Raw genomic sequence first — 24694 nt, 5'->3', positions numbered from 1 at the left:
CAGCTGTGGCTTTTGAAACTTGCTCTGGGCCAGCACCCATCGCAATCTTTTTTTGCTTTTTAAGATTTTATTTATTTATTCACGAGAGACACAGAGAGAGAGAGAGAAGCAGAGACACAGGCAGAGGGAGAAGCAGGTTCCATGCAGGGAGCCCAACGCAGGACTCGATTCCGGGTCTCTAGGACCAGGCCTTGGACTGAAGGCGGTGCTAAACCGCTGAGCCACCCGGGCTGCCCCCATCGCAATCTTTGTGTGGCTCTACACATGCTCCCTGATTCTATCTGACTCATGTGGTTCCAGATAGTATCTCCAGGTCTTTTTATGACGTGCAATAGGATGTCATCATCTCTTGGTCTGGCCTGACCCTAATCGGAACACACAGTAAGAGAGAATTCAGTGATGTGGCCTAGGTGCAGAAATTAACCGCCCCACACTGTAGAGCCTGAGTCCAGGACACAGGTCTACAGCTTGGCTTCGGGAACCTGTTAAGTGTGCACCTAGGGCACATGCTTCCTGCAGAAGATCAGAACTGATTCCCTGGCCCCTTTGCACAGCACCACTTTGTAGAACACACAAGATTAGTGTACCCATAAGTGTGTCCTGAGAGCACAGAGCAGGGCTGGTGAGATGAGAAACTTGCCAGAAAGGACCATGTGATCAAGGGCTGGCGAGAGCCTTGGGGAGTGTCCTTTGCAAGTGAGGCTGTAGCCGACCCATCCCAGGTTCCACCCCCTTTGATATGCTGGGACTGCAGGAGTCAGGGGTCGGTAACCCCTCTCTAACCCGCCTCCCTCTCACTGCTCTTTCAGCCCTGTGTCCTGCCTCAGTAGAGAGGCAGCCGAGATGGCCACTGCTGAGCTTTCTAGTGCCTTCCCTGAGAGACTGTTGTGGAGTTCTGTGCTTACTAATGTATAGACGGTAATGCCACCAGGAAGGGCAGGGGCTGGGCGAGGCAGGGGCCCGGGCCTCGGGAATTACACCCAAGTCCTGGCAGCCTTCAGTTTTAAAAATGCAGAGTGAGGTAATGCCATCCTAAGAGATCCTCTGAGAGACCTAGTCCACCTGTGACCCCCACATCCAGGGCAGCACAAGGGTGCCAGCACAGCAAGGTGCTGGTGTTCCCGCCGCCTAGATGCACCCCGGCGTTCACGGGGACACAGAGGCCTTGGCTCTCCCGCGGGTGGCAGCCCACTCAGCCAGGCCCCACCCAGGAGCAGAAACTTGGAGGGGCAAAGCTGGGACAGGACAGAGATGGCGCAAAAAGGAAGCAAGATACTGAAAGACCCATTTTTTCTCTCCTGCAGGTTTTCAAGTATAGTCCTTAAAATCCAAGAGGATTTGTCCATGGATAAAGAGCTATAGGCTAAGAGATTCTGCAAGTTCCCAGCTATTTTTGTATGTTGGACATGTTATCCCTTTAAAAGCAACCAAAAATAAAAGCCTTTAAGCATTTCGAGGTGCAGCCAGTCAGTGATCTAGGGGTCATCTGTGGTGAGGTTGCCCAGGCTCTGCCAAGGGAGATATTAGAAACACCCCGTTTCCCAAGCGGGGAATTTGCCTCCTAGACCGGATAGGAAGTGCACATGAGGAAAATCAGAAATCGCTTCCAATCGCCACTTGAGGGGGAAGCCCATAGACAGCTCCCAAGGCCCAGAGTTTTGTGCATATCCCCCTGAAACAGGACATCACGTGTGACTCACCAGAAAGGGAAACTGGAAGGGTCTCTGTGCAGATTCCAGAGCCTTCTACCTTCACCCAAACCTCAGAGTCATAGCAGTAGGGGAAGGAACTGTGGGGGACCTCCCAGGGGTCCTGCTGGCCTATAGGGCTCTGAACCGTACTCCTGTGTTGGTAGATTCTTTCATTTTTGTGTGAATTGCTTGGAGGAGGCCCGAGTGAGCACTCAGGCCTGGCCTCGCCCATCGTGGGTGCACTCTTGTGAGGCTTGAATCTGCACCTTGCCTCCTCGTCCTCCCATGCACGTGCTCTTTGAAGAGTTGAGGGTAATTTGAGGGCATTTCTGGTGTGGCCGCCAACTCCGTGGTGCCCGGCCCCCACTGCTCTTGGGCATCACCGTCCTCTTGTGGGGGGCAGCTTCAGAGCCAGCCTCCCAAGTCCATGTAGTGTGGCCTGTAGATCCCATAGGCTGCAGTCCGCCCAGAGCCCACCCCCCACGCTGAGGCTCCAAACTCAGTCCCACCCAGAACCCGGCTGACTGCAGTGGGAGGACAAAGGGCAGCGTCGGGGAAGGGGCCATTGAAGGGAGATAGGCCGCGGCACACTTGCTGTCTTGTGTTCAGTGCATGAGGTCACAAGGCATATTGATTTCTGACTGTTTCCCAGCAGCACGAAGGAGAAAGCACGAACGATGCATCGTGAAAACCTGAGCTGCAGCGGGTGCTGTGAATTTGCCAACGCAAGGCAAGCTCAGGCAGGGCATCCTCACCCCATAGCCCTCACTTGCACTGGGGAAGGTCAAAAATGCCTGGATTGCTTCTCCTGAATCAGCAGTCCTCAGCGGGCTTCATTCTGTGCTTTTCAGTGGGGAACGAGCACGAATGAATGTTGGTTTTTGCTAAGATGGGCAGCCCTGACTTTACAGTCTTAGCTTTTTCCTAAAAGGGCTCTTAAAAACTGAGCTTCCCGGAAGCACAGCCACAGGAGACTGAAACGGCTCAGAGTCACCCATTTCAGACGTCCTTGGCCACGAGGCCAGGACACTGACACCTTGGTCTTAGCCCAGAACAGAGGCCAGGCGCTCGTGGCCCACGCAGCCCAGAGATGCACTGGGTTTGGCCTGCCTGGGGTGGCCTGCTTCTTGTTTAGAAAGTGGAAATAGAAATTAAGTTGTCAACGATTTTAAAAATCAGGAATTTTTACATAAAATCCGGATATCCAGCTTCTCTTGCAGGACAGGAAACAGTGGCCTCATGAAGACTCTTGCTCGGAGACAGGAGTAGTCAGGCGAGGCCCGGGGGGGAGGGGGGGGGAGAGGTGCGTGGGGGGGGGAGGCTGTGCTTTCCTGCCTCTTCCAGGCGTGTGACCAGTGCCTTCCGTCCCCCGACACAGATGCTGAATGTCCGTGTGCCATGTTTATTGTCCTGACAGAAGGGAAGCATTTCTCAGTGCCCACGTCCTAACCAAATAAGGGAAAGCAGATGCCCATCCTTCATGTGGGTCCCACCTCATTCACCGACCTTACTGGTCCAGCCCCGGGGTGCCCGAGTCTGCAGCTTGTAGGCCTCAGCCTTCCAGGTACCTTCTTGCCGTCTCTGTGATTTTCAGAGGTCGGATCTGCAGAGGTATCTGGGCAAGCAGGCAAGCCCACCCCTGGTAGGGTACCCTGCAGCCAGACAGTTCCATTTTTAGCTCATGTGTAAATGAGAGTTTCACTGCTCAGAAAAAAAACGTTTGAAGAGTGCAGTGAGATGGCATTATGTTTCCAGAATGGGGCACCATCCCCAGGCAAGCAGCTGTGTCGTCCAAGAGGGTGTAGGGACAGGAACTGTGCATGTGAGCCAATGTGTCATGGGAGCGAGGTCACCCAGGACAGTTTTCCTTGGGGTCTTGGCTCCCAGGAAGCACAGAGCCAAATGGTGATGTCAGCTTCCCATTGTGGAGGCTGTTCTGCTGTGATTTTTCAGTTTCCACCCATATTTCATTGTTGGACTCTTGTCATTCCGTTTATGTTTCAGTGTTGTCAGTACTCAGTACCTTGTAGCACGTGGGTTTGGGATTTAAAATCTAAGCCACCTCAAATCCTTCCTGGAAGCAAGTCATACTTAAGAGCATCTGTAGGGGATGAGGCTGCAGGGCGAGACTCGTGCCCTTTAAGAGTGTGCAGAGTCCCTCTGATGAGCAGTAGGCCCAGTGGGCTCTCTCCACTTCGACCCTCTGCAGGGTCCCCATGGAATTCCCAGATGTTCAGCTAACTTTCATATCTTCTGTTTTTTTTTTTTTTTTAAGATTTTATTTACTTATTCATGAGAGACAGAGAGAGAGAGAGAGAGAGAGAGGCAGAGACACAGGCAGAGGGAGCAGCAGGCTCCATGCAGGGAGCCTGACATGGGACTCGATCCTGGGTCTTTAGGATCAGGCAGGCCCTGGGCTGAAGGCGGCGCTAAACCGCTGAGCCACCCGGGCTGCCCCTGTTTTTAACCAGAAGTGGTTGCATGTAACCCATGTCCTTGGAGGAATCAGAGTGCCACACAGCACAGGCTCTGGGCAGCACACAGAGGTCAGCTAGGGCCTCCCTACCCCTCACTACCCCTCAGAGATTTAGGAAGCCTTTGGCTCAAACCCCCTCAGCCACACACGTGTAAGCCTTCCCACCCTCTGGTCTCTCATAATCCTGCCGCCACCAACACCCTCCCACCCACCCCCCCCACACACACACACACCCGTTTTCAGGTCTTGGCCCATGTGCATAATCTCTGCATGGCCTGGTAGGAATGCAGATGGAAACTCAGTCCCTTCCCAGGCTTCCACCTAAAAAGTCCACTTGCACCATATAAGGAAAGAGTTGAAGGAACATTTCCTAAAGATTGGGCGGGGGAGGGGGGGTGTGAGGAAGGCCTCCTCTCCCATCTCTATTGTCCCTTTCCTTCTTTCCCCACACTCTGCCACTCCCAAAATTCCCGCAGAAAGAGCAGGGCAGCTTTCCCTAACCAGCTCTGGAGACCTGCCAGTCTCTGTCTCCACAGAGCCCAGCTCACATTCCTGCTTTAACAAAGCGTTTTTGCAACTGTCAGTGAAGATCAGGTTCAACTACATAGTAAAGAAAAACCCCGGAGAGATGCTCATTTCCCTCTCAAGTAGGGAAGCCTGGATGAAGGTCAGGTGCTCCACAAAGCACCAGACCCAAGCCTCTACCCCCTCCATGCTCTGCTGCCCCTACTATGGGACTCATCCTCGTGGTCCAAAATAGCTGCTGGAGCTCCGGCCGTCACATCCATGTTTCAGGAAGCACAGCAGAAGAAGGTATACCCCCTTTCCTTTTAAGAGACACCTTCCTGGAAATCCAACATGCTGCTTTCATTTCTATGTCCTTCTCCACAATTTAGCCACATTGGCCATGCCTAGCTGCCAGGGCCTGTAACTAGACCAAGGGGAAAATAGGTACTGTCCAAAGCCCTCTCAACCCCAGACGATCCCAGGTGTTAGCTGTTAAACTAAGGAAAGCTGTTGTACGCACCACCAAAGCATCTTGGCAGTGGAGTTTCTTATGCCCTACGTGAGGAGGCCAACTCCTCTACAGCTGACAGGGCAGGCTGCAGGAGTACAGAGAAGTAACCCTGCTGGTTGCGGAAACTCTTGGCCCAAGCTGACCCTGAGCTGCACGAGCCTTAAAGAATGGGGAAGGGATTTACGGAGATAGAAAAAGAGGCAAAGAGAATTCCAAACCAATGGAACAGCCCGGCTGAGGCCAAGAGCAAGGGGTTCTTGTCGCTCTGAGGTCTGAGGACCCACCTGGGCTGCTGCGGGGCAGGTGCCCCCATCTCAGAATGCCCCACCAGTGATTCTAGGGGGTAGGGTTTGAGGAGATCTCTGGGGTTGGGAACTTCCCTGAGTCTGGGGACTTGTCCGAGTAAGCATAAGTGGAGACAAGCCGGCAAAAACACCTGGGAGCACAAGACAAGGCAGGGTGGGGAGGGGAAGGAATCCGCTCCCTCCTTCCCTCCAGTTGCTGCCACGGGGGGAATGGGGCCCAGTAATACCAGATCTGTTTTAAGAAGCCAGAAATCCAGATTTGTACATAAAATCTCCCAATGTGTCCGTGGGGACCCAGAAGACAAACGAACCAGAACCTTGGTATGAGCGGAGCAAAACACGTTTTGTGAGCCCTTGGGCCGCAGTGGCCAGCTCTGGACCCTGACCCGCACTGCAGCCTGGTTCTGGTGGGGAACGCTTTAGTGGACGTTCTATCCAGAGAGAAGGGGGTTGTACAGAGTGTGCTCAAGGTACATTTTTCCTTGGCCTACTTCCCCCAAAGGGTCCTAGGGTTCAGACCAGATGGAGATTTGTAGGTAAAAAAGAAAGCTCTTGGCCGTTGAAGCCTAGAGATCCTCACCAACTGTTCCTGTTTTTCACATCGAGACGTGGAGGCTCGTACAGCAGAGGAGGCTTGTCCAAAGCCACAAAGCCATTGGGGCAGAGCCTGAACCCAGACTTGGGGCTCTGACTCCCAGCCCAGTGCTCCCTCTATCAGGGAGCCTAAAATAGAAGGCTGACCTTTTTTGTGGTATTTCTGTGCTTGACAAATGCCAGAGAGTTACTCATGAGTTCATCCTCCCAGAATAACTGGCAGAATGGGGTCAGAGGGCAGCAGGAAGACCCCGGCCTGCCCGCCCCCCTTACACCCTTGCTCCTGGAAAGCAGGGGATGTGGCTGGCCCTCGGCACAGGCCAGCCTGCTTCAGGAGCACTGCGCAGGGGCCCAGCTCTGGGGAGGTTCTTGGGGAGCCCAGGGGAGAGGATGTTGGAGGCCAGGACAGATCCGATCCCAGGGGTGCCCCAGGGACCCGGGAGCTTGAGCCTCTCCAGCTCGCGTCCCTGCCTTCATCCTCCCTTCTATTTCTGGTACAAAATAACAATCATCATAGGAATCTTGACAAAATTCAGAAAAGCACAAAAACTAAAACTAAAACTCATGTAATAAAACCACCTAGTTCTCCCATGACTTTAGCTTTGATCCTTGCAATCTGTTTGCTCAGCTCTGCACAAGGAGGGAGGCAGAGCTGGAACTTTTTCTTTTCTTTTTTTCTTTTCTTTCCTTTCCTTTCCTTTCCTTTCCTTTCCTTTCCTTTCCTTTCCTTTCCTTTCCTTTTCTTTTCTTTTCTTTTCTTTCCTTCCTTCCTTCCTTCCTTCCTTCCTTCCTTCCTTTACAATAGGAACATGTGGGATGTGCTTTTTCTAATCTTTTCTCATTTACTGTCTTGAGTATTTTCTTCCACAGTTAATCTTCTCTCACACCAGCATGTTTAGCCGCAGCAGAGGATTTCACCACCTACACGTATTCGAATTCATTTGGCCTTTCCCCCACTGCTGGGCCTTTCGAGTCTCCAGCTCCCTGGTACACACACCAGTGCTTTGGACCTTGTATCGCTCACTCTGGAGATCTGTCCACAGTGCCATCCACAGCATAAAGTTCTAGGCGTGAAGTCAGTCAGATGGCGTGAAAAATCGTATGGCCTCTGATACACATTTCACAGGCTGTTTTTGACACATACTCAGGGAGAGCCAAGCATTTTATCTGCTGGAGAAGATCTCAGGGAGGCCTCTCCGCCTGTGCCCTTGTCCCATGATCTCTGGCTGGTCTGTGTTTGCAAGTATTTGGCAGTCCATGTGTGTTTGACCCGTGCCCAGAAAGCCTCTTGGCACCTCCACTGAAGCTGGTTCATCAAGAACTGCCTCGCATGGATGAAGCAAGAGCTGGCCGACAGGCTCTCTGGCCACAGGCACTTCTAAGTTCTTTCCAGAGCCTTCCTGGCCCTCTGACATGTCAGACTGGCTCTCAAAGTGGCCGCCGCCTCAATTGGGGAAGGAGCCCCTTGAAATGACAGGGAGAATCTGGGCACCTGGCAACAAAAGAAAATATCACTGAGCCTTTCTGGGTCCCCAGCGCCGTGGGTGAGGGGAAAGGGGTACAAGAGGTTTTAGCACCAGCAAGCAAGGGGAAGATGTGCTCAGTTGTCTCTGCTCAGCTAGATCCTGCCAACAGGTGGTATCAGAAGTTGGTGATTTTTTTTTGTTTCTGTTTGTTTCTCAGCACAAACAAAAGTTATGTGGCTTGACCCAGATCCATTTCCAAAACGAAGGCACTTCAGTCTCCTGGCTACAATTTCAGCCTCTCGTCGGCTACCCCACACACCCTGCCCCAGACATCTTATGGCAATAAACCAGGGCTCTATAGAGCATGTCTTAAGAGAATGGCGACCACCCTGGTGACAGCTACGCCATCCACCATCCCTCTGTTCTGGCTAGCGCCTTGTCGGAGGCATAAAAGGCTTCGACACCGTCAGTGGCCCCTGTGTTCACTGCTCTGATAAATAAGCAGCTCGGGGAAAAGCCATCTTGACATTTTGATTTGTTAAGGCGTGATTCATTTTTGAGTCAAGTTAACAGCTAGTAAACCTGGGGGTTTTACCACTTGAAGTGATTAAGAAGTAAGTAGCCATAAAGCTGACGCTGTGGGGCTGCAGCTGATGGTCCCCTGGGAACCTTCCTGACTGCCGTTTGCAGTTGCCTCGATGTTTGCCGTATGAATCTGAGCCTCCCCCTCCACGACAGACACACACAGTGTATCACATCATGCCTCTTCCTGGGAACTGCAGCAGGTCAGTCCTGCTGTTCTCCCTACGAGCAGACATCTGTCTGCACAAACTGGTGGAGGGGGTGGGGGGTGCTGCCCTCCACAAAAGAGAAGCTGGTGAGCTTAACCCACCACACTGCCACAAGGCCTCACGTCCACTTGCCGTTACATTGCAAAACCCAGATGGCCTGGTTCAGGGTGTACGTGAAGACCTGGTTTGCCTGAGGGGAGAGGGATGAGGAAGATACAGGCCTCCAGTGAAGCAATGAGGAAGCCACAGCAATAAAAAGCAGAGCATAAAAAAATATAGTCAGTGATATTGTAATAGTGTTGTCGTGGGACGGATGGGAGCTACGCTGTGAACACGGCATAATGTAGAAACTTGACAAGTCACTATGTTGGGCACCTGAAACCAAGGTCACAATGTGTGTCAGCCGTTCTCAAAAAAAAAAAGCAAAGTTAAATAAAATAACTAAATAGATAATAAAATAAAATAAAATAAAATACAACACAATAAACAGTAGAGACTTGGCTTTTGGAGAGTTAATCCTTAGACAAAAATAACCACACAAACATTAATACAAAATAGCCCCCACCCCACCCCGCATTGGCCTGGCACGGGGGCCCACTAGTCCTAAGGGGGTGGGGGGTGAAGCAGCAGATCCCCACCCCCCAGCTAGACCCAGGTTTGCCCATAGGTAGGTGAAGGGAAGGGGGCTTAGGACGTACTCCGTGTGTCACTTCGGCCAGAGAGTAAAATCTTTGAGGCTTTGTGGGCCACATGGCAAATAGTGCTGCCAGTGTAGCTTGAAAGCAGCCACAGACTGTGTATGCAACCAGAGGGCCATGCCTGTGTTCCAGTGAAACTTCATTTACAAAACAGTGAGCCATAGTTTGCTGACCACTGCCCTCCGCTCCACACCCTGCCTTCCTGAGTTCTGAGGAAAGCAAGGTCAGAGCCTAGGGAACCTTCTGGAAGGGGCATCCCCATGAAGGTCAGCCAGCATAGGCGGCACAAATGGAGTTTGGGGCTGGCTGGGGTGAGTGTGCTCAGGGAGTGGAGAGGTGTGACGTCATTGGCCAGGAGTGTTGGGATCCCCACCCTCAGCCAGGAGAACATGGAGCATGCCCCCACCCTCACCCCCAGCCCAACCCCCCACTCCAGTTTGGTGCCACTTCTGAGTTGCGGGGCAAGCATCAGGCTCCACAGAGCACCTTGACTGTGGTTCTGCCTAGCATGTAGGGACCGAGGCAGAAGCCACCATGGTCCACGTGGTCCCCTGGGGTCATCAACAAGGTGTTTGCTCCATATAGGAGCTTTCCTGTATTGAGTGAATAAAACCAGAAGACACAGCCCTTTAGAAAAGCGGAGTGTGGAAAGGACAGAAAGTGATGGTCTGCAGAAAAGGGGCTCCCAGATGGTCTTGTTCAGATGGGCTCGTCATAAAGAATACTCCGCTCTCACCGTGTGCCAAGCCCTGTGCCCCACTGCCCCCCCCCCCATAGTGCGGCAATGATAACTTAGTGAGGACACTCTCCGCTAATAGTAGGGGTGGCGCTAGGCATGTATTCCAGTGTTTCCAGGTCTGAGCGTCTCCAAAGTGTGGTGCTCCCCCACTCCCTGGTGCCGGGAAGGCCACAGGCCCAGTGTTGCTCCAAGGGCCATGTGGAACGCTGCAGTTGGGAACTTTTCACCAGAGCTTTTGTTCCTCCTACACCAACTCACCAGAGCCTCCAGAGCTGAGCAAACTCTGTGGCAGGGAAAGTCTTTGGGGCTCTTCCCCTCCTGCCCAGTGCCCTGCCTTTGACAACTCAGATGCATCAGCAGACCCCCAAGATTTTGCTGTGAGGATGTCCCGAGTGCCTGTGTGAACTTCACCAAGATGCCTCTAAAGCCCCAAGGCTGCATGTCCCCTTCAAGGGCACAGCCAGCCCGTTGCTGAGCCAGCATCGGGGACTCAGATTTATGGCTCCCAGCCCTCGGCTCTATGGCCGGCTGCACCCTCTTCCTTGAAACAGCTTTGAAGTATGTCCAGGTCAGGCCCATGTCCAGAGAGGTCAGCTGGGACTCTTCAAGGGGCTGAATTGGGTTGGTTAGTGGAGCCTTTACGTTAAGGTCTCTAGCCCCACCTTTGAGGGTGCGGCTGGCTTGCCCTGTGGCGTCTCACATGGAATTGGGGAGTGTGGCACCCCCTCCCGCTAGGCCAGCTGTGTCTTCCTGCTTGGTCACCTCACCACCTATCTTGCAGGCTTTGCCGTGGCCCAGTGCATAAACCAGCACAGCTCGCCATCCCTGTCCTCGCCATCTGCCAGTGGGAGCCCCAGCGGGAGCACCAGCCACTGTGACTCTGGAGGTGCCAGCTCGTCATCCACCCCTTCCGCCACCCAGAGCCCATCAGGTATTGGCCACATGACGTGGTGTGGGGGGCGGGCTTCGGGGAACTCTGTGATCCCTCCATGCCAAGACTGCTGACCCCCAGCTCCTCCTTGCCACCGGGTTTGGGGACACTGCCGCTTGGGGTTCCGCGTTCGTTCTGCTGTGACGTCACACACAGGCTGGCTGGTGTAGCTCCCGGCATGGGAGGAGTCACTCCTTTTGCAGGCTGGCCCTCCAAGAAAGGCCTTCCCTGACTGCAGAGCTGGAGGGGTGGATGGCTGCCGAGCCTGAATCTGCCCCCATTATCACCTCCCCAAGGAGGGGTCTCCCAGACAGGATTGTTTGAACCTGGCAAAAGAATCGTGTGCCTGCTAATTTTTTCTTTCCTTCATAACATACCAGTTTTCTCTGTAAATGTTCGGTGCATTCCAGTCGTCTGTGACCAGGTGTACGCCTTTTGAGAGTCTGCTAGGATGTGCTAGAGTCCCATCTCGCCTTCCTGGACCTCATACAAGTGCAGGCGTGGCACGGACAGACCCCATGAGCGAGGCGGCCACAGTGAGAGGACTGAGCGGGTGCCCCCTGTGTTCTCAGCCACATGAGCCCCTCCCACGTGAGTGCCTCATTGTGTCATGTGAGAGCCCAGAGAGGTACCAGGCTTTTTTCCTGAACCATGTGGCCACGCAGTGCAGCCAGAGGAGCAGGGCCCAAGGAGGGGTGCTTGGATGGCCTGGAGGGTGAGTGAGGCTCCACGGCCCAGCAGCACAGCCCCTGGGTCCAGAGGGCCCTGGGTGTGTCTGATTTGGGAGGCCCCCAGTGATTCTGGTCTGCACCCTCATTTGGGTACTGTTGCTGTCCTTTGCTGTTCCTTCAGGGTCCCATCCAGAGCCCTTACCTATCGTATTTCACAGGCACCTGAACTCCTCTTAGGTGGTGGATCGGGGGGTCAGGATAAAAGCCATGTGCCAGGGCATGAACCCCAGTGGTGCCAGGAAGCTACGGGCCCCTGGCTCCCAATGCCTCAGCACTGGACCGCAAGATCTCCTTTGGTGGCCGCACCCCTCCAGGATCGTCAGCTTCCGCATTCCCCAGCAAAGGGTTAACTCCACGTGGTCTCCATGCCTGCTGTCTGCAGCCCCCCTCCCCGCCTAGAGCATCCATTACATCCGTCTCTATCGACATTGACATCGATGTCCCCGAGGCCCAGGCAGCAGGGTCACCCTCACACCACCTCACTTAGACCCTCTACCACTTGGCACCTGCTCCCCACCCCGTGCCAGCTGGGAGGATATGGCCGCCTTGTCTGAGCCTGAGCTGAGATTGGCTGCAGGTGTTGCTGGACCGTTCCCAGGCCCACAGCGGGGCATTCAGATGGAGCTTTCCCCAGAAGCTGAGAACAGCCCTCCACCTCCCTCTGCAGCCTCATCGCACACTGGCTGTGGGAACTGAAGGGCAGGGCTATGTGTTCATGTGCTTGTGTGTGCACCCACGTGCTGCCTGCATGTGTGTGCACGCTTCTGTGTCTGTGTTGTGTGCACCCCAACACACACGTACTTGAATTGCATTTTGGGTGAAGGTCTTTTCCTGTGGAGCTATGTATGCCTTTCTTTCATGCTTAAGAAGGTGCGGACAGCAGCTAAGCAAACAAATGAGCCATGTACTTCTTTGCCTAAAACTAAAGCCAACAAAGACCCACAATCATCAAAATCAGGTCTGTACCGGCAGGTGTTCTCCTGAGCAAGGCCCCTGGGGCTTTGGCTCTGTACCTTCCCCTAGAGGCTCAGGGTCCCCACGATGCGAAGTTCTTTTCCCTTGGCCTCCCTCAGCCCCTCTGTCCCCACCCCCACCCCCCCACCCCCCGCATGGTGCCAGTGACCTGTCTTCTCATCTCAGAAATGCAGGGGCTGTCAGCCTGGCTGTCAGGTAGCCAGGCGGTTCCAGTCGATAAGTGATGGTCGGGCTCTCCTGGGTGTCTGCCCCCGTTCCGTGCGTCCCTGGCAAGACTGCAGAGGCAAGTGTGCAATCCCCATTTTTTATGCTGCCTGACAGTAAAAGCCTGAGGCCCAGCCTGTCTGTCCGAATCTCTGAAGACACTGAAATTACCCCCTGATGAAGGGCCAGCCTATCAGGCAGCTTGTACTTCACTCTGAACTGAGGACCCAGTTTTTGATCCCTAGAAAGAGAAAGCATCATAACCCACACACTCCTCCCTGTCACAGGGACCCGGCTACAGGAGTCAGCTTCGTCCCCAGGACCACAGGCTGGGGTGGCAGGTCTTGGGAGGGCCACCATTCAGTTGGTCTCTCAATGGCAAACTTCCAGGCCAGGCTCCAGCTTCCTGGGTCCGTCCAGAGAACAGCACATGAGGTTTCTGTGTTCCTCATAAGGGCAGGTCTACCTGGGTGGTTCCACCATCACCAGGCCGTGCTCAGGAAGTGAAGGATGGAAGGGAGGCAGGTTTTGTCAGGATGAGTGCTCTTCGGCCAGTTTCCTGATTTGATGTCGGCTCGGAGTGGTGGCTCGGTGTTTAGGCTTCTGATTGGCACGGGCTGGCCCCGTGCTGCCTCCTCACCAGACTTTTCAACCGCAGGGTCTGGCCACAGTCGGCCTGAGGCGGCATCCTTGGAGGGCCAGCTGGGCAGCAGGACAAGCCAGGGCCTCTCCCCACAGCCCACCCAGCCTGGACAGCAGAAACAGCTGCGGCCCAGTCAAGGGGCCACTTGTCCTCCAAGTGGTTTTTGAGGACACAGAGCTGAATCAGAAGCATTCCTATCCCTGTACGTCCAGAGCCTCTGAGTCCAGGAAGTTCCCAGTGTGGAGAGCAGCTGCCAGGCCCTTTGCAGCCAGAATTAGCTCCCTTGGCCTCTTTGCTCTCAAAGCCACACTTTGCATGGGCAGGTGTTTGGTTGGGGAAGCAGACAAGAGATGCTGTCCGTCAAGGGACAAGACAGGCCCAGCTTTCTATGTCTCTGTGGTTTTGAAACCCAGAATTATCCAAGGATATCCCTGAAAGCCAGGGGTGAGCCTTACGCTATCCTAGCAGTAGCTAGAGCATGGGCACCTGCTGCATAGCGTCCCAAGAGGTGTACCGCCCCAGAGCACCTCCTAATCCCCCCCGTGTGCCAGGCACTGTGCTCATAAACACTTGACAGACATCCCCTCACTGAGACTTGACATCCTGCACCTCACGCTGTACAGGGGAAGACACGGGAGCTTGGAAAAATCATACAACCTGGCCACGACAGTGCAGCTAGGAAGCAGAGACGCCCACACCTGAGCCCCAGCCTTGGCAACTCCCCAACCCCTGTTCCACCCTCCCATGTAAGCCAGCAGAATATCCACGCAGCTGCTAATTCTGTCTCTGGGTGCCTCCGTGTGGCATCCCAGAGACCTGGGCCTCAGGGTCAGGTCTCCACTGGGGGCAGCCCGTGAAGTACATACATTTCTCCTTCCAGTGTGCATGACTGCTCTAGATCCCCAACGAAAAGCCACAGCCCTTTCACAGAGACCCTAGTGACTGCAGTCCCAGTCAACCAAGACTGGGCTCTGTGGCCCCTGTGGACAGAATCCCGGGAGTCCCCCCAAATCAGTAACAGACCCCAGATAGCCCGACCTCCTCTGCCAGCCCAAGTGGGTTCATGCTCCCAATGAGGACATAAAACTCTATTGTTAAGAGGTTGTCCTCCACCTCCACTGTCTGTCCAGCCCAGGGGACCTCGAGTTCTCTGCCTGGATTTGCAAGAAGCACTTGTTTATCACAAATAGAGATTTTCTCAGCTGCCCTGTGACCCTGAGTCTGAGTGACTCAGGTTTTGTGGATATCAGACCTTATCTCACTAGGGTCTCTCCAAGGGTGGCCCTCACGTCCGCCCTCTGTCTGCATCTTATCTACGCCAGCCTTGGGTCCCCTATCTCTGCTGTACTAACTTTTTCTAACCAAACAGGTTTTTGCTACGTGCAGTGCCAGAGACAGAGGGTAGTACAGTGTGGAACACACAGGCTAGCGACAAAGGAGAGGTACAAGGGGCTCCAGCAGCACAGAACAGCTGCAGGAGGGCCCAGCGGGCTCCCAGGGGCCACAGCACTGGAGACGGAAGCCAAAGGCAGAGGGGTTAATTAGGAGGGTGGCCTTTGGGTCTCACACAGCCCCCCCACCCCCATCCCCACCCCAGCTATACCTGGCATCTGGTAGGAGACAAGTTGATTCCTTTTCCTGGTCTCCCTGGGGTCTACCTATAAATCCTGCCCTTCCACATACAGACCACAAGGAGCAGTTTATTTTTGAGGAACAGCCCATGTGCCTGTGGGGGCCGAGGCCTCTGGCCCAGTCTGGCAGAGGACCCCTCACCGCAGGGGGAGGAACCTGCCCAGGAGTCACTGCTTTGCCCTCTATGCTGTGAGCAGCTACTTCTGAGTCTCCTTCACATGCCAGGGACAGAGTGTGGATGCTTGTGAGCAGCTTTTTCACAAGCGCTAGACTCCAAATCAGGGCCACAAGACACCCACAGCTGAAGGAAAGATCACAGCTGAAATACCTGATAACCAAAAAAACCAACTAGAAGGAGTTGAGAGCCAGGATATTTTACTTTCATCGTTATAATTATTTACCTGTTAAGGCTGTGCAGAAGGTATTACTGTCCAGTTTTAACACCTGGTGTGCGAATTGACCTGTTCCCCTAGTCCTTGAAAGAAAGTACAGTGGGACTACCCTAAGCCTTCCTGGGGGAAGCTGGTGCCCTGGTCCATGGCAACGTCCTGGGACCTGGTGTTGTGTCACCCACTTGTCCATTGCAGCTGCCCTACTAGGCCTTAGCTTGCTCCCCACTGAGAAAATCACAGGGTTGGAATTAGCAGGATTTGGGGTTTTCTTTTTTTTTTTTTTGCCTTAAACAGTTTATGGCTTTGAGAAGCTGAAATTGCAGAGGACATATGGCAGGAAAGAGAAAATAAGACCAAATTTGGCACCAAATGTCAGGCCAGTAGGAATACTTTAGAAAACGTTTTTAGGTTACAGCTGTCACACACACACGCGCGCGCGTGCACGGACACACAGGCAAATACACACTCATGCACACCCAGTGCACACGCTCACACACGTACTCTCTGTGTGGGGCTCAGATAAGAGAACTCCTCAGGGTACTAGAGCTCTGCGACTGGCTCTGTTGTGTTTTACACACGGTCTGGGTGAGCTGCTTTGAGAAAAGAACACTGTTAAAAAATGAAGTCAGCGTGACGGCCAGCCTGCTCTTTCCGTCGTCCGTTTTTAAGGCTCGTAGAATTATGAGCACTTTGACCTTCCCCCAAGGTTTTATAGGTCGAAGGAAGGATTTGGCTCCTGGAGGTCCAGTGTCGAGGCCTGGCAGGGGTGGGGTCCTACTTTCCACATCCTCTCCTGGTCCCTGGGCTGTCTGAACACATGACGTTCACCCCAGCGCACGGTTCCTTCCCTGTGCAGTGGGAGCCAGACAGCCCGAGACTGACCCCATGTCACCAAACTCAGTTCCAAACTCAGAACAAAGCATGTTCTTTTCTCCCCAATTTTCTCCATAGCACTAATTTTTTTTTTAACCGTGGTTAAATACACATACCATAAAATGTACCGTCTTAACAATTGTTTAAGTATCCAGCCCCGCGCCATGGGGTACATTCACCTTGTGTTCTATGGCATTAATTTTCAGCTTTGCTTGAATCCCGAGTTTGTGTCAGAGATGACGGTTCCTTCCTTCCCAGGGAGATGCTCCTAATGTTTTTGTTTCAGCCGATTAGAACCCACCCTGGCCGCTCAGCACCTGGTCTCAGGCCTCCCTGCTGTGGCTCGGTCTCGGTTTCCAGAGGTGCAGACCAGCAGAGTGTCTCCTGGGCAGCGGCGCCCCGCGGCTGGTGGGGGGGTCCTGGAGTGCCTCGCCCGTCCAGGGCTTTCCCAGCCTTTCCCAGAACTGGCTGAGCTGCGCTCTTGGCTCCAGTGTGGTGACGTCAGGATCCACAGGCCTCATCAGTTGGGCTCAGAAACCTGCTGGATTCACGAGCCGGCTTGGCTCCCGTCCCCCAACCACACAGCCTTCCCTCCTCAGGCCCAGAGACGCAGGGCCTTCGCCCTCACTGCTGGTTCGCCTGTGGAACTGACCGGCAGCTCTGTCCTTCTGCCCCTGGAGGTTTCTCTCCGACAGACACCACATGTTGCTGACGACCCTGAGTCTTTCCTTTCCAACAGGACTGAACCTTTGCTGTCTTTACCCTCGATTGAGCCCCAAGAGTGAGCACACGATTTGATCCCTAGCTGTTGTGACAGTGCTCATCCTGGTGGGGCCAAGTGGGGGGGGTCTCACCCGCTTGGGGGGGGGCATGTCTCCCCCTCCCCCAGCTGTCACAAGCACCTGCCGGGGCCCCGCCACACTTCCCTCGCGCTCTCGTCCATGCTTGGCGTCCGTCACTGCGCTGTACCCCTCTCCGTGTCACCTTTCTCTGTCCCATTGTTAAAGGCTTTCTATGACCTGTCGCTGTGTTTCCCTCTAGTCAGGAGTGGCAGGAAAGGACGCCGGCGAGTGTTCAGCCTGTCGGAGGCCGACAGTCACGGCGGCCACTGGGTTTAGTGCTTCGAACGGCAGCTGTCGCGGCAACTCTCGCAGGCAACTCAGGCAGGTCTCGTCCGTTAGCCTGCTCGGCCCACACGGCAAGCCCGGCCTCGCTAGGCCTCGGGGGACCATCTCCCCAGCTTCCCCAATGCCCGTTCTTCCGTCTCCTTCTGGCCTCACCTGGGCTGGGGACCAGATCCCCAGGCCCCGAGCCTCGAGCAGCCTGGAAACACTGTCCTTCTCCGGGGACTACCGAGCTGGTGGGGTTCTCCAGCCCAGCCCCTCGGGGGGGCCCCCTGGGTTAAGCCATCAGGGTTGAGCAGTGGAATTTGCAAAAAAACAGCCAGGAAATCAGCTAGGTTCTTTTTTTCTTCCCCACCCACCACTGCCCCCCAGCCCTGCTCAAAGCCTGGTAGTAGATTTAGTCCCACCTCAGCCAGGAGCCAAAGCCATCAACCTGACAGGCACAGGCGGGGGCCACTCCACCGTCCCCCACTCTTATATCCAGTGCTCCAGGGTGGCCGCTGATGCTGGTCTATGGGCTGCTGACCCAAGCCTGCATGCCTGTGGCAGTGTAGGGCCGCTTACTGTGGCCTGCCCCTCCTTCATCCCCTTGCTCCCTTTAGAGTTTCCCTTGTGGGCCTCCCACTTGCCAGTCAGGAGCCTTTTGCGTTCTTTTGCATTTCGAAGCTGCTTCCTCTGAACTCTGCTTCCTCCCTGCTATGCTCTGCTCCCCACCCCCACCCCCACCCTGCCGACCACCACTCAGTTCCCCTCTCCCAGCCTGAGTGCGGCAAACCCAAAGGTTTCCTGGAAACTGTCACTTGGCAAGGGCCAGCTGAGCCCCTGCCCCAAAGCCGGAGATCAGCTTCTGGAGGGTACTGGCTGGGGACCTGGGGACCTGCTGCCTCAGTCTTACCTATGGGCAAAGCTGCGGGAGGCTGAGCATCTCTCACAGAAACCTGGACACCCAGGACTCTCCACTCTTCTCCTTGGCTCCTGGCCAGGAAACCAGAATGTTCTTCAAATCTCTCATTCTCGGCCAGGCCCCTACCTGTGGCCTCTGAGCCAGAAACACCAGCAGGCAGGCAAAACCAAGGGCTCAGCAGTTACCTTTGCCCTGAACGAGAAAGTGTGTCCTGGTTGGATTATTTTCCTCTGGTGAAAAAGTTCTTTTTCATCCCCCTGGGCCCCTGGAATGGATATATTTGTAAACCACATTCAGGAAGCACTTCTTAGTTTTTAAAAAAAAAATTAGAGTTGGGGGTGATGAGTGAGAGGTTATTTTTTTCCTATAAAAAATCGAAAAAGGCTATTTTTAAGGCGAAAAACCCCCTAGAGCCTTTTAATAAAATTGTTGGTTCTTTTCTCAAGGAAGAAACCAATTTTGTGTGTGTGTGTGGTATTGTTTGTTGTTTTTTTAATATATTTGATGGCACATTTCCCTTATCCTTGATGATGCTCATTACTGAAAACCCCATCATGGACCAGGGAAAGAGATTTGCCAGCTCTTTTGAATATCTGCATGTAAATGCAGACTTGAGCAAAGAGGGAATTCTTACATAGAAGTTTCATGAGAAGTGAAGGAAATGCTTGGCAGCTCTGTCTCCAGATGGCACAGAAGTGCCATCTGGAGACGTGGCATTTCTGAGCTGCCTTGTCAGCAGCTGAGCTTACGTGTGGATCCATAGGTGCATAGGCCCGTAGACGTGCCCACCCTCACGGGGGCAGGCGAGCCACCACAGGGACCCACATGCTCCGAGGAGCAGCAGACAGATCTCACGGGACCAGAGTGGGAGCCTGCACGTGGAAGGCCACACATGCTGCAGGGACGTCCTTGCTGAATGGAGCAAATTCAGTGAGATTCAGAGAAACCAGAGTGCGCGTGGAGTGTTTGTTTACTCAGCGTTTCTGAGCTCAGCTCATACCCCAAATCACATTTTCCACTAGTGCTCACCACCACCCCTGCCCGCCCACCCCCGGAGCAAGGACAGACCCAAAGCCCCATGCAGTGGTTTTCTCTGGGCCTTATTTCTCTTTTTTTTGAAAGAACAAAAACAAAAACAAAACACAATGATAATAAAAGGAAGGAAAACCAAAAGGCCTTAGGAAGGAGTCATCTGGGATCTTTGAGAGCTGGCCTTGCCCAGGAGCCTTGAGGGAAGAAATGCCGTCGTATTCTCTGGGAAACTCAGTCTGTTGCTTGTGCTTTCTCTCCACGGTGGGGATTCTCTTCCTCTCCCGCATCCCATTCTCTATGCCCTTCGGTTTTCTTTTGCTCTTGGTTTTCCCGTTCTCTCGCTGTATGTTTAGTTTGCAGTTCTGTTTTGTTTTGGCTTAACTTTAAAGAGGAAAAAAAAATACCAATCTAACTTGAATCACATCGAACAGAACCTATTGACCATCCTTCCCAGGGTCCAGAGAGGTTTCCGACTCACGGCTCGACACCCCGTCATCAGTATCTTCTGCTGATGCCTTGTCACCCCCGAGATCTGTACAAACGAGAGATTTGCTTTCTGAGCGAGATGCCCTGGGCCTTCTTGTCGATGCTTTCAGATTACTGGCGCTTAAAGCCTGGAAGATGCTTTTCCACTGTGAGCGCCAATCTCTGCTCTGTTCCTATCCAGGCAGACTCGCCATTGGAAAGCAGATAAGCCATTTGTCTGTAATCTAATCAAGGATTTTGAAAAGCACCAGAAAAAGAAATTGCCACTCCAAAAATAACCGCACTGGGCGGAGCCTCAGCCTGCCTTCCTCCTGCCTGGTGGTTTCTCTCCGTGACCCCTGTAAGGGACGCTCAGGATGGGAATGGTCCCCTTCTGGGTGCTAACTGAACTCCTAGAGAAGGAGCAGGAGACAAACCACGGTCTGAGGTTTTGGTTTGGTTTTGCAAGCTGAAAAGTTCCATAGACTTCCTTTTTATTGGTGTTTTGTTTTGTTTTGTTTTAATATCACAATGAGTTCCCTCTTGGACAAATGCTACCAAGTGTAGGCTCTGGAGATGGCCTGAAGTGATAAGCACACCCAAGCCCATTTCCTCCCTAAACACGTATTGAATCCCTGGGCAGGTGGTCCAAGACTCTCCCTAACGGAGAGCCCGCCTGGGCCACTTCCTGGCGACATAATCTGCCCATTGATTTTGCACAAGCCCCTAATTGTTCTCTCACATCCCAAGTCAGGGGAACCCTGGGCCCTGGCCGATTTCTCCCCAGGCCCAGGTAAGACTGGATTTACCAGCTCCTGTGTCCCCAGAAGGAGGAAGTGGAAACAAGTTGTCCCCCCAGCACCACCATCTCCCACCCAGATTTCCCCGGTGTCCAGGACGGGAGCAGAGGGTGCCAGCGTGAGCAGACTAGCTCGGGACTAAGTGTACCCTTGTTCTTTCTCCCCCCACCCAGATGACCCCATAACTATGGAACAGCCTCCACCTAATCTTCCCAGCCAGTTGGTGATCGTCAACGAAACGGAAGCAGATGCCAGGCCCAGCAGGAGCCTGGCAAGGAGCGCAGACGTAGAGACAGTCAACCTGTCCCCCAGCCTCATCCCCGCCCAGCAGCCCACCATCTCCCTGCTCTGTGAGGACACTGCCGACACACTGAGCGTGGAGTCGCTGACCCTCGTCCCTCCCGTCGACCCCCACAGCCTCCACACCCTCACCGGGATCCCTCCACCACCCACACTGGCCATAGAGGGCACAGTGAAGCCAGGCGAGGAGGCCGCAGGCCCAGAGCCGGCGGGCCCCGCCGAGCACTGAGCAGGCACCGTGTGGCCTCCCCTTGTGTGTGTGGCCCCGCTGGTAGGGACCCGGTACAGCTCAGAGACACATGGGGAGCACCTGCAGCCCCCCGTGGCCCCAGTCACCACCGCTGCCGTCTTTCCTTGCACTCTTTTACTCCGTTTGAATTCCTGTTTCACTCTGCACCTCTCGGAGAGCAGGCTGGACCCGGTGGAGAACGCGTTGAGCCCAGATGACGAGGTGCTGCCTTGGGGAGGAGCTTGGCCTCCTGGTCTCAGAGCCTCATGACCCCGGGGTGGCAGGACCCCCACCCCCTCTCTCCATCAGCCAGCCGCTCCAGTCTGGAAACTTCTTGGCCATCACACCCAGTGTGCACGGAACAATTGGACCAAGTCACTTTGGGTAGAGATTTGTAGAGAAACAAACTTTGATAAGCATCTCCTTTGGATATTTATTTCCGCTTTTGGCAGCAGATGAAAAGCATTTATTTAAAAAGTGTTTAAAAAGAAAAAAAAAGTCCAAAAAAATCCTCAACCCTTAAGGTTTGACGTCATGCTAACAGTATAATATTACTGTAAAGATTTCATTTTCGTTTTTCCTCAAACTTCCCAGTGTTTTGTTCAGGAGCTCTTAGTTTGGCTTTCCCCGTTTCCTTACCTCTCTGCCACTCGCTAACTCTGCAAGCCTGTGGAATGATAAAGTACCTTCCTGGAAAGTTTAGATTATTTTTTAAACAAAGATAAAGGAGATACATGTATTCTCAGGTACACCCAGAGCTGAGAGAGCCAAATGTTTCTCTGTCCTCGTAGCCAAGGCGCCCGTTGTTTCCGGAAAGATCTTCCCAGGAAAGGGGCCAGTGCAGCCAGCTCCCCTCTCAGGACCCATCCTTCATCTCTCTGGACTCAAACCAGTCTGGACGGCATCCCGGCGTCACCTTCAGTTGTTGCCACCTCTCTTTGGAAAGAACCATTTGGGACCACGCAGACTCTGGCCCTGTGACCGTGATGGGGGGGAAAAAAGCCGCAGAGGCCATCATCCATGGCCACGTGTGCGCACAGGCTGGTGTGCAGGGCGACGCCCGGGGGCCAGGTCCCACCTACTGCAGGGTCATGTCCCATCTCGACCTTGTCCCGGGAGCTCAAATGTGCTGCTCTCCCTCTCAGCCACTGCTGCAGAGACACAAGCTTATTTTTCAAATGAAAACTCCACAGTTGCTTCATCTGAGCTGGACGCACGTGCAGGCCAGTTCTCCAACAAATCTCATCGAGCACCTCCGCCGTCCCTCCGCTTAGCCAGGCACAGCCACACGACACTCGCCTCTCTCTGGTCAGCACTAAGACTCTCCAAACTTTCTTTCCTGTGTGCCCGCCAGGAGTGCCAGCACACGGGCCCAGCTATCGGGGTGGCCCCGGGAGGTGCTCCGAGTGCTCACCCTCTGCCTAGTCAAAGAAAGAAACTCGGTGGTCCTGCAGAGAGGGCCGTGGTCCCTGTGGGAACAGGGCTGTCTGTCATCAGAAGCCCTTTGCGTAGGTGTGCCCACATAGCTTCAACGGGGGAGGGACCCGGTTCAGAAAAGAAGGCCGTGTAGGCAGAAATTTCAGGGATCTCGGGCAGGGATAAGCCATGACCATCACGAGAGCCCCCCTCCCGGGGAGGAGAGGCAGGTGGGGTGGAAGAAGGGGCCAGCGGGTCAATGAGGAGAAAGGACAGGTCATCGGGCCGCAGGTGCCAGCCGCCGGCCGCATGTTCCACTTGATCTTTTGCTTGGACGTCAGAGCAGGCCGGCGCTCTGGCCTAGCAGTGGCTCCGGGGCAGCAGAGATGCCAGAAGGCAAGTCATCTCCCAGCCCAGTGGCGTTACCATAAAGAGCAAGTCCCTGCAGGTGGACCCAAGCCCCTCTCTGGGCCCCCCAGCCTGCCATCTGAAACCCGTGGCTCCGATTGTCATCACAGTGCCCGAGCCGTGAGGAGGAGGAGAAGTTGGGGACAGTGTGGCCGGAGGAGCTCGGCAGCCTTGCCAGGGCCCAGACAGCGCAGCGCTCAGCCCAGTCTCCGGGACCAGTTGAACAAAAGGTGCCAGTTGCCGAGGACAGGACTGTCCCTGAGCGGGGCCTGCAGTGTTGGTCCTGCAGCTCGCCCCAATGGGCCGTGAGGGGTGGGACGGGCACTGCCCTGACCCCGGGCGAGCAGGAAGCGTACATACATCCTCGGGTGAGGATGGGGTCTGGAGGCGTCTTGGCTCTGATGAAGGACCTGCCTTGCTAGGTCATGACCGTCCTGGTGGCAGTGAGCACACTGAGTCTTCAGGAGCACCCCCAAAACCTAACAGCAGGGCCGCCTCTCACTGAACGTCAGACGGGGTGAGGCCGAGAGGTCTCTCGGGGACCAGCCCCAAAGCCGCAGCAAGAACGTGGGGCCGGGAGGAGGGCCTTCTCTGCTACCTTCGCCTCCACCCACCCTGTCTGCCACCTGCCTGGTGGAGGCAGCTTCCCCACCTAAGCCCCCGCGTTAGCAAGCGCCCCTCCCCAGGCAGGAGTGAAGAGACATACCTCTTTAAAGACATACACTAGATTTCTCTAAGGTCTCAAGATGCACTGTTAAGTACAAAGGCACGGCGCGAACGGATTCTCATCTTCTCTAGATGCAATAAATAAGAAATATTTAATGTTGTCGTGTTGACGTTGGGCATAAGCTATCAGGGTTCCTTATGTTCCTCTGAGGTGAAAATATGTAAATAATTCTCGTCCCAAGGAAGAGCCAGGGTTGGGAAACCCTCATGCTTCTGGGCCAAGGGCCCGTTCCAGGGAAGTACCTGCTCTCGCCAGCGTGACTCATGTTCTGTGGGCACTGAACACGAGGGTGGAAATGAAAACTGGAACTTCCTGGTAAATTTGAACTTGGCAATAAAAGAGAAAAAGTTACCAAGGATGTGGCTGCTGCTCCGTGGTGCTGGGGTAGGGAGGCTGTGGCCCAGCAATGGGAAGGTTCTCTGCAGCCTGACCCCATGGCCCCTGGCAGCTGCTCAGTGGCCTGCAGTGGCCCCAGGGCCTCTCCTTGCCCCCACCCAGGTAGTCCCCTCCCCAGCTCCCGACGGGGTGGGGGTGGGGGGCACGGCGGGAAAGCTCAGGTGCAGCTGGCTGCCCTGAGAGGGTGCTCCAGGCCCAGCCAGCCGCAGTGACCCCCGTCTGTGCTGTGTGCGTCCCCCCAGCCCGTGGGCAAGCCTCAGGTCCTGCATCCGTGGGGTGCGGTTGTGACAGGCCTAACCCCGTGGGGTAAGCACAGGGCCTGGGCCAGGAGGGCCAGGGAGCCTCGGCGTCACTGCTCCCTCGTGCTTCGGGGCCGGGGAAGTGGGAGCCCAGGGCTCCCCAGCGGGGACAGTCTGGTGAAGTCTGTACTGGGGCAGGCACTGTCCCGGAACACATCGACACGCACCCCTGGAAACGGAATGGGTTCACAGGTTCTCCGGCTTAAACCTGGCGCAGAAGCAGGCAGGGGCTTCTGGGCCTTGAGGTAAAACCCAAACTGAGCCCAGAACGTAAACGGGACACGTGCCTCGTGCCAAGAGTCGAGGCGTTTCTGGCAGAAGGTGGCGGCTGCTGCTGAGGGTGGGCTCAGTTCCCCGATGTCCGCCCGTGAGGCCCGGGGCTGCGCAGGCATGGGGGGCAGTCCCTGGGCCGAGCTTGGATCCTGCCACCAGGAT

General features: G+C 54.7%; 1 protein-coding gene across 5 annotated transcripts in view; it reads left to right on the top strand.

Annotated features, from left to right (window-relative positions):
* Nucleotides 1-23915, top strand: part of CLEC16A (C-type lectin domain containing 16A) — a 197789-nt gene extending 173874 nt beyond the window's left edge. For 4 of the 5 annotated variants that reach the window (XM_041748308.1, XM_041748306.1, XM_041748309.1 and 1 more), the window contains 2 exons: nt 10560-10709; nt 20658-23915. In XM_041748308.1, the coding sequence (XP_041604242.1) occupies nt 10560-10709; nt 20658-21013 (506 nt within the window). In that variant the 3' untranslated portion in view covers nt 21014-23915. Of the gene's footprint in view, nt 1-10559; nt 10710-17200; nt 17323-20657 lie in introns of all 5 variants that reach the window. The other variant, XM_041748310.1, reaches the window with a different exon arrangement.
* The last annotated feature ends 779 nt before the right edge of the window (nt 23916-24694 follow it).

Source organism: Vulpes lagopus, chromosome 3 (assembly GCF_018345385.1).
Source record: "Vulpes lagopus strain Blue_001 chromosome 3, ASM1834538v1, whole genome shotgun sequence".
In the NCBI taxonomy this organism is placed as follows: Eukaryota; Metazoa; Chordata; class Mammalia; order Carnivora; family Canidae; genus Vulpes; species Vulpes lagopus.
Note: the sequence above shows the minus strand (reverse complement) of the source record. Positions and strands in the feature narration are given on the sequence as shown.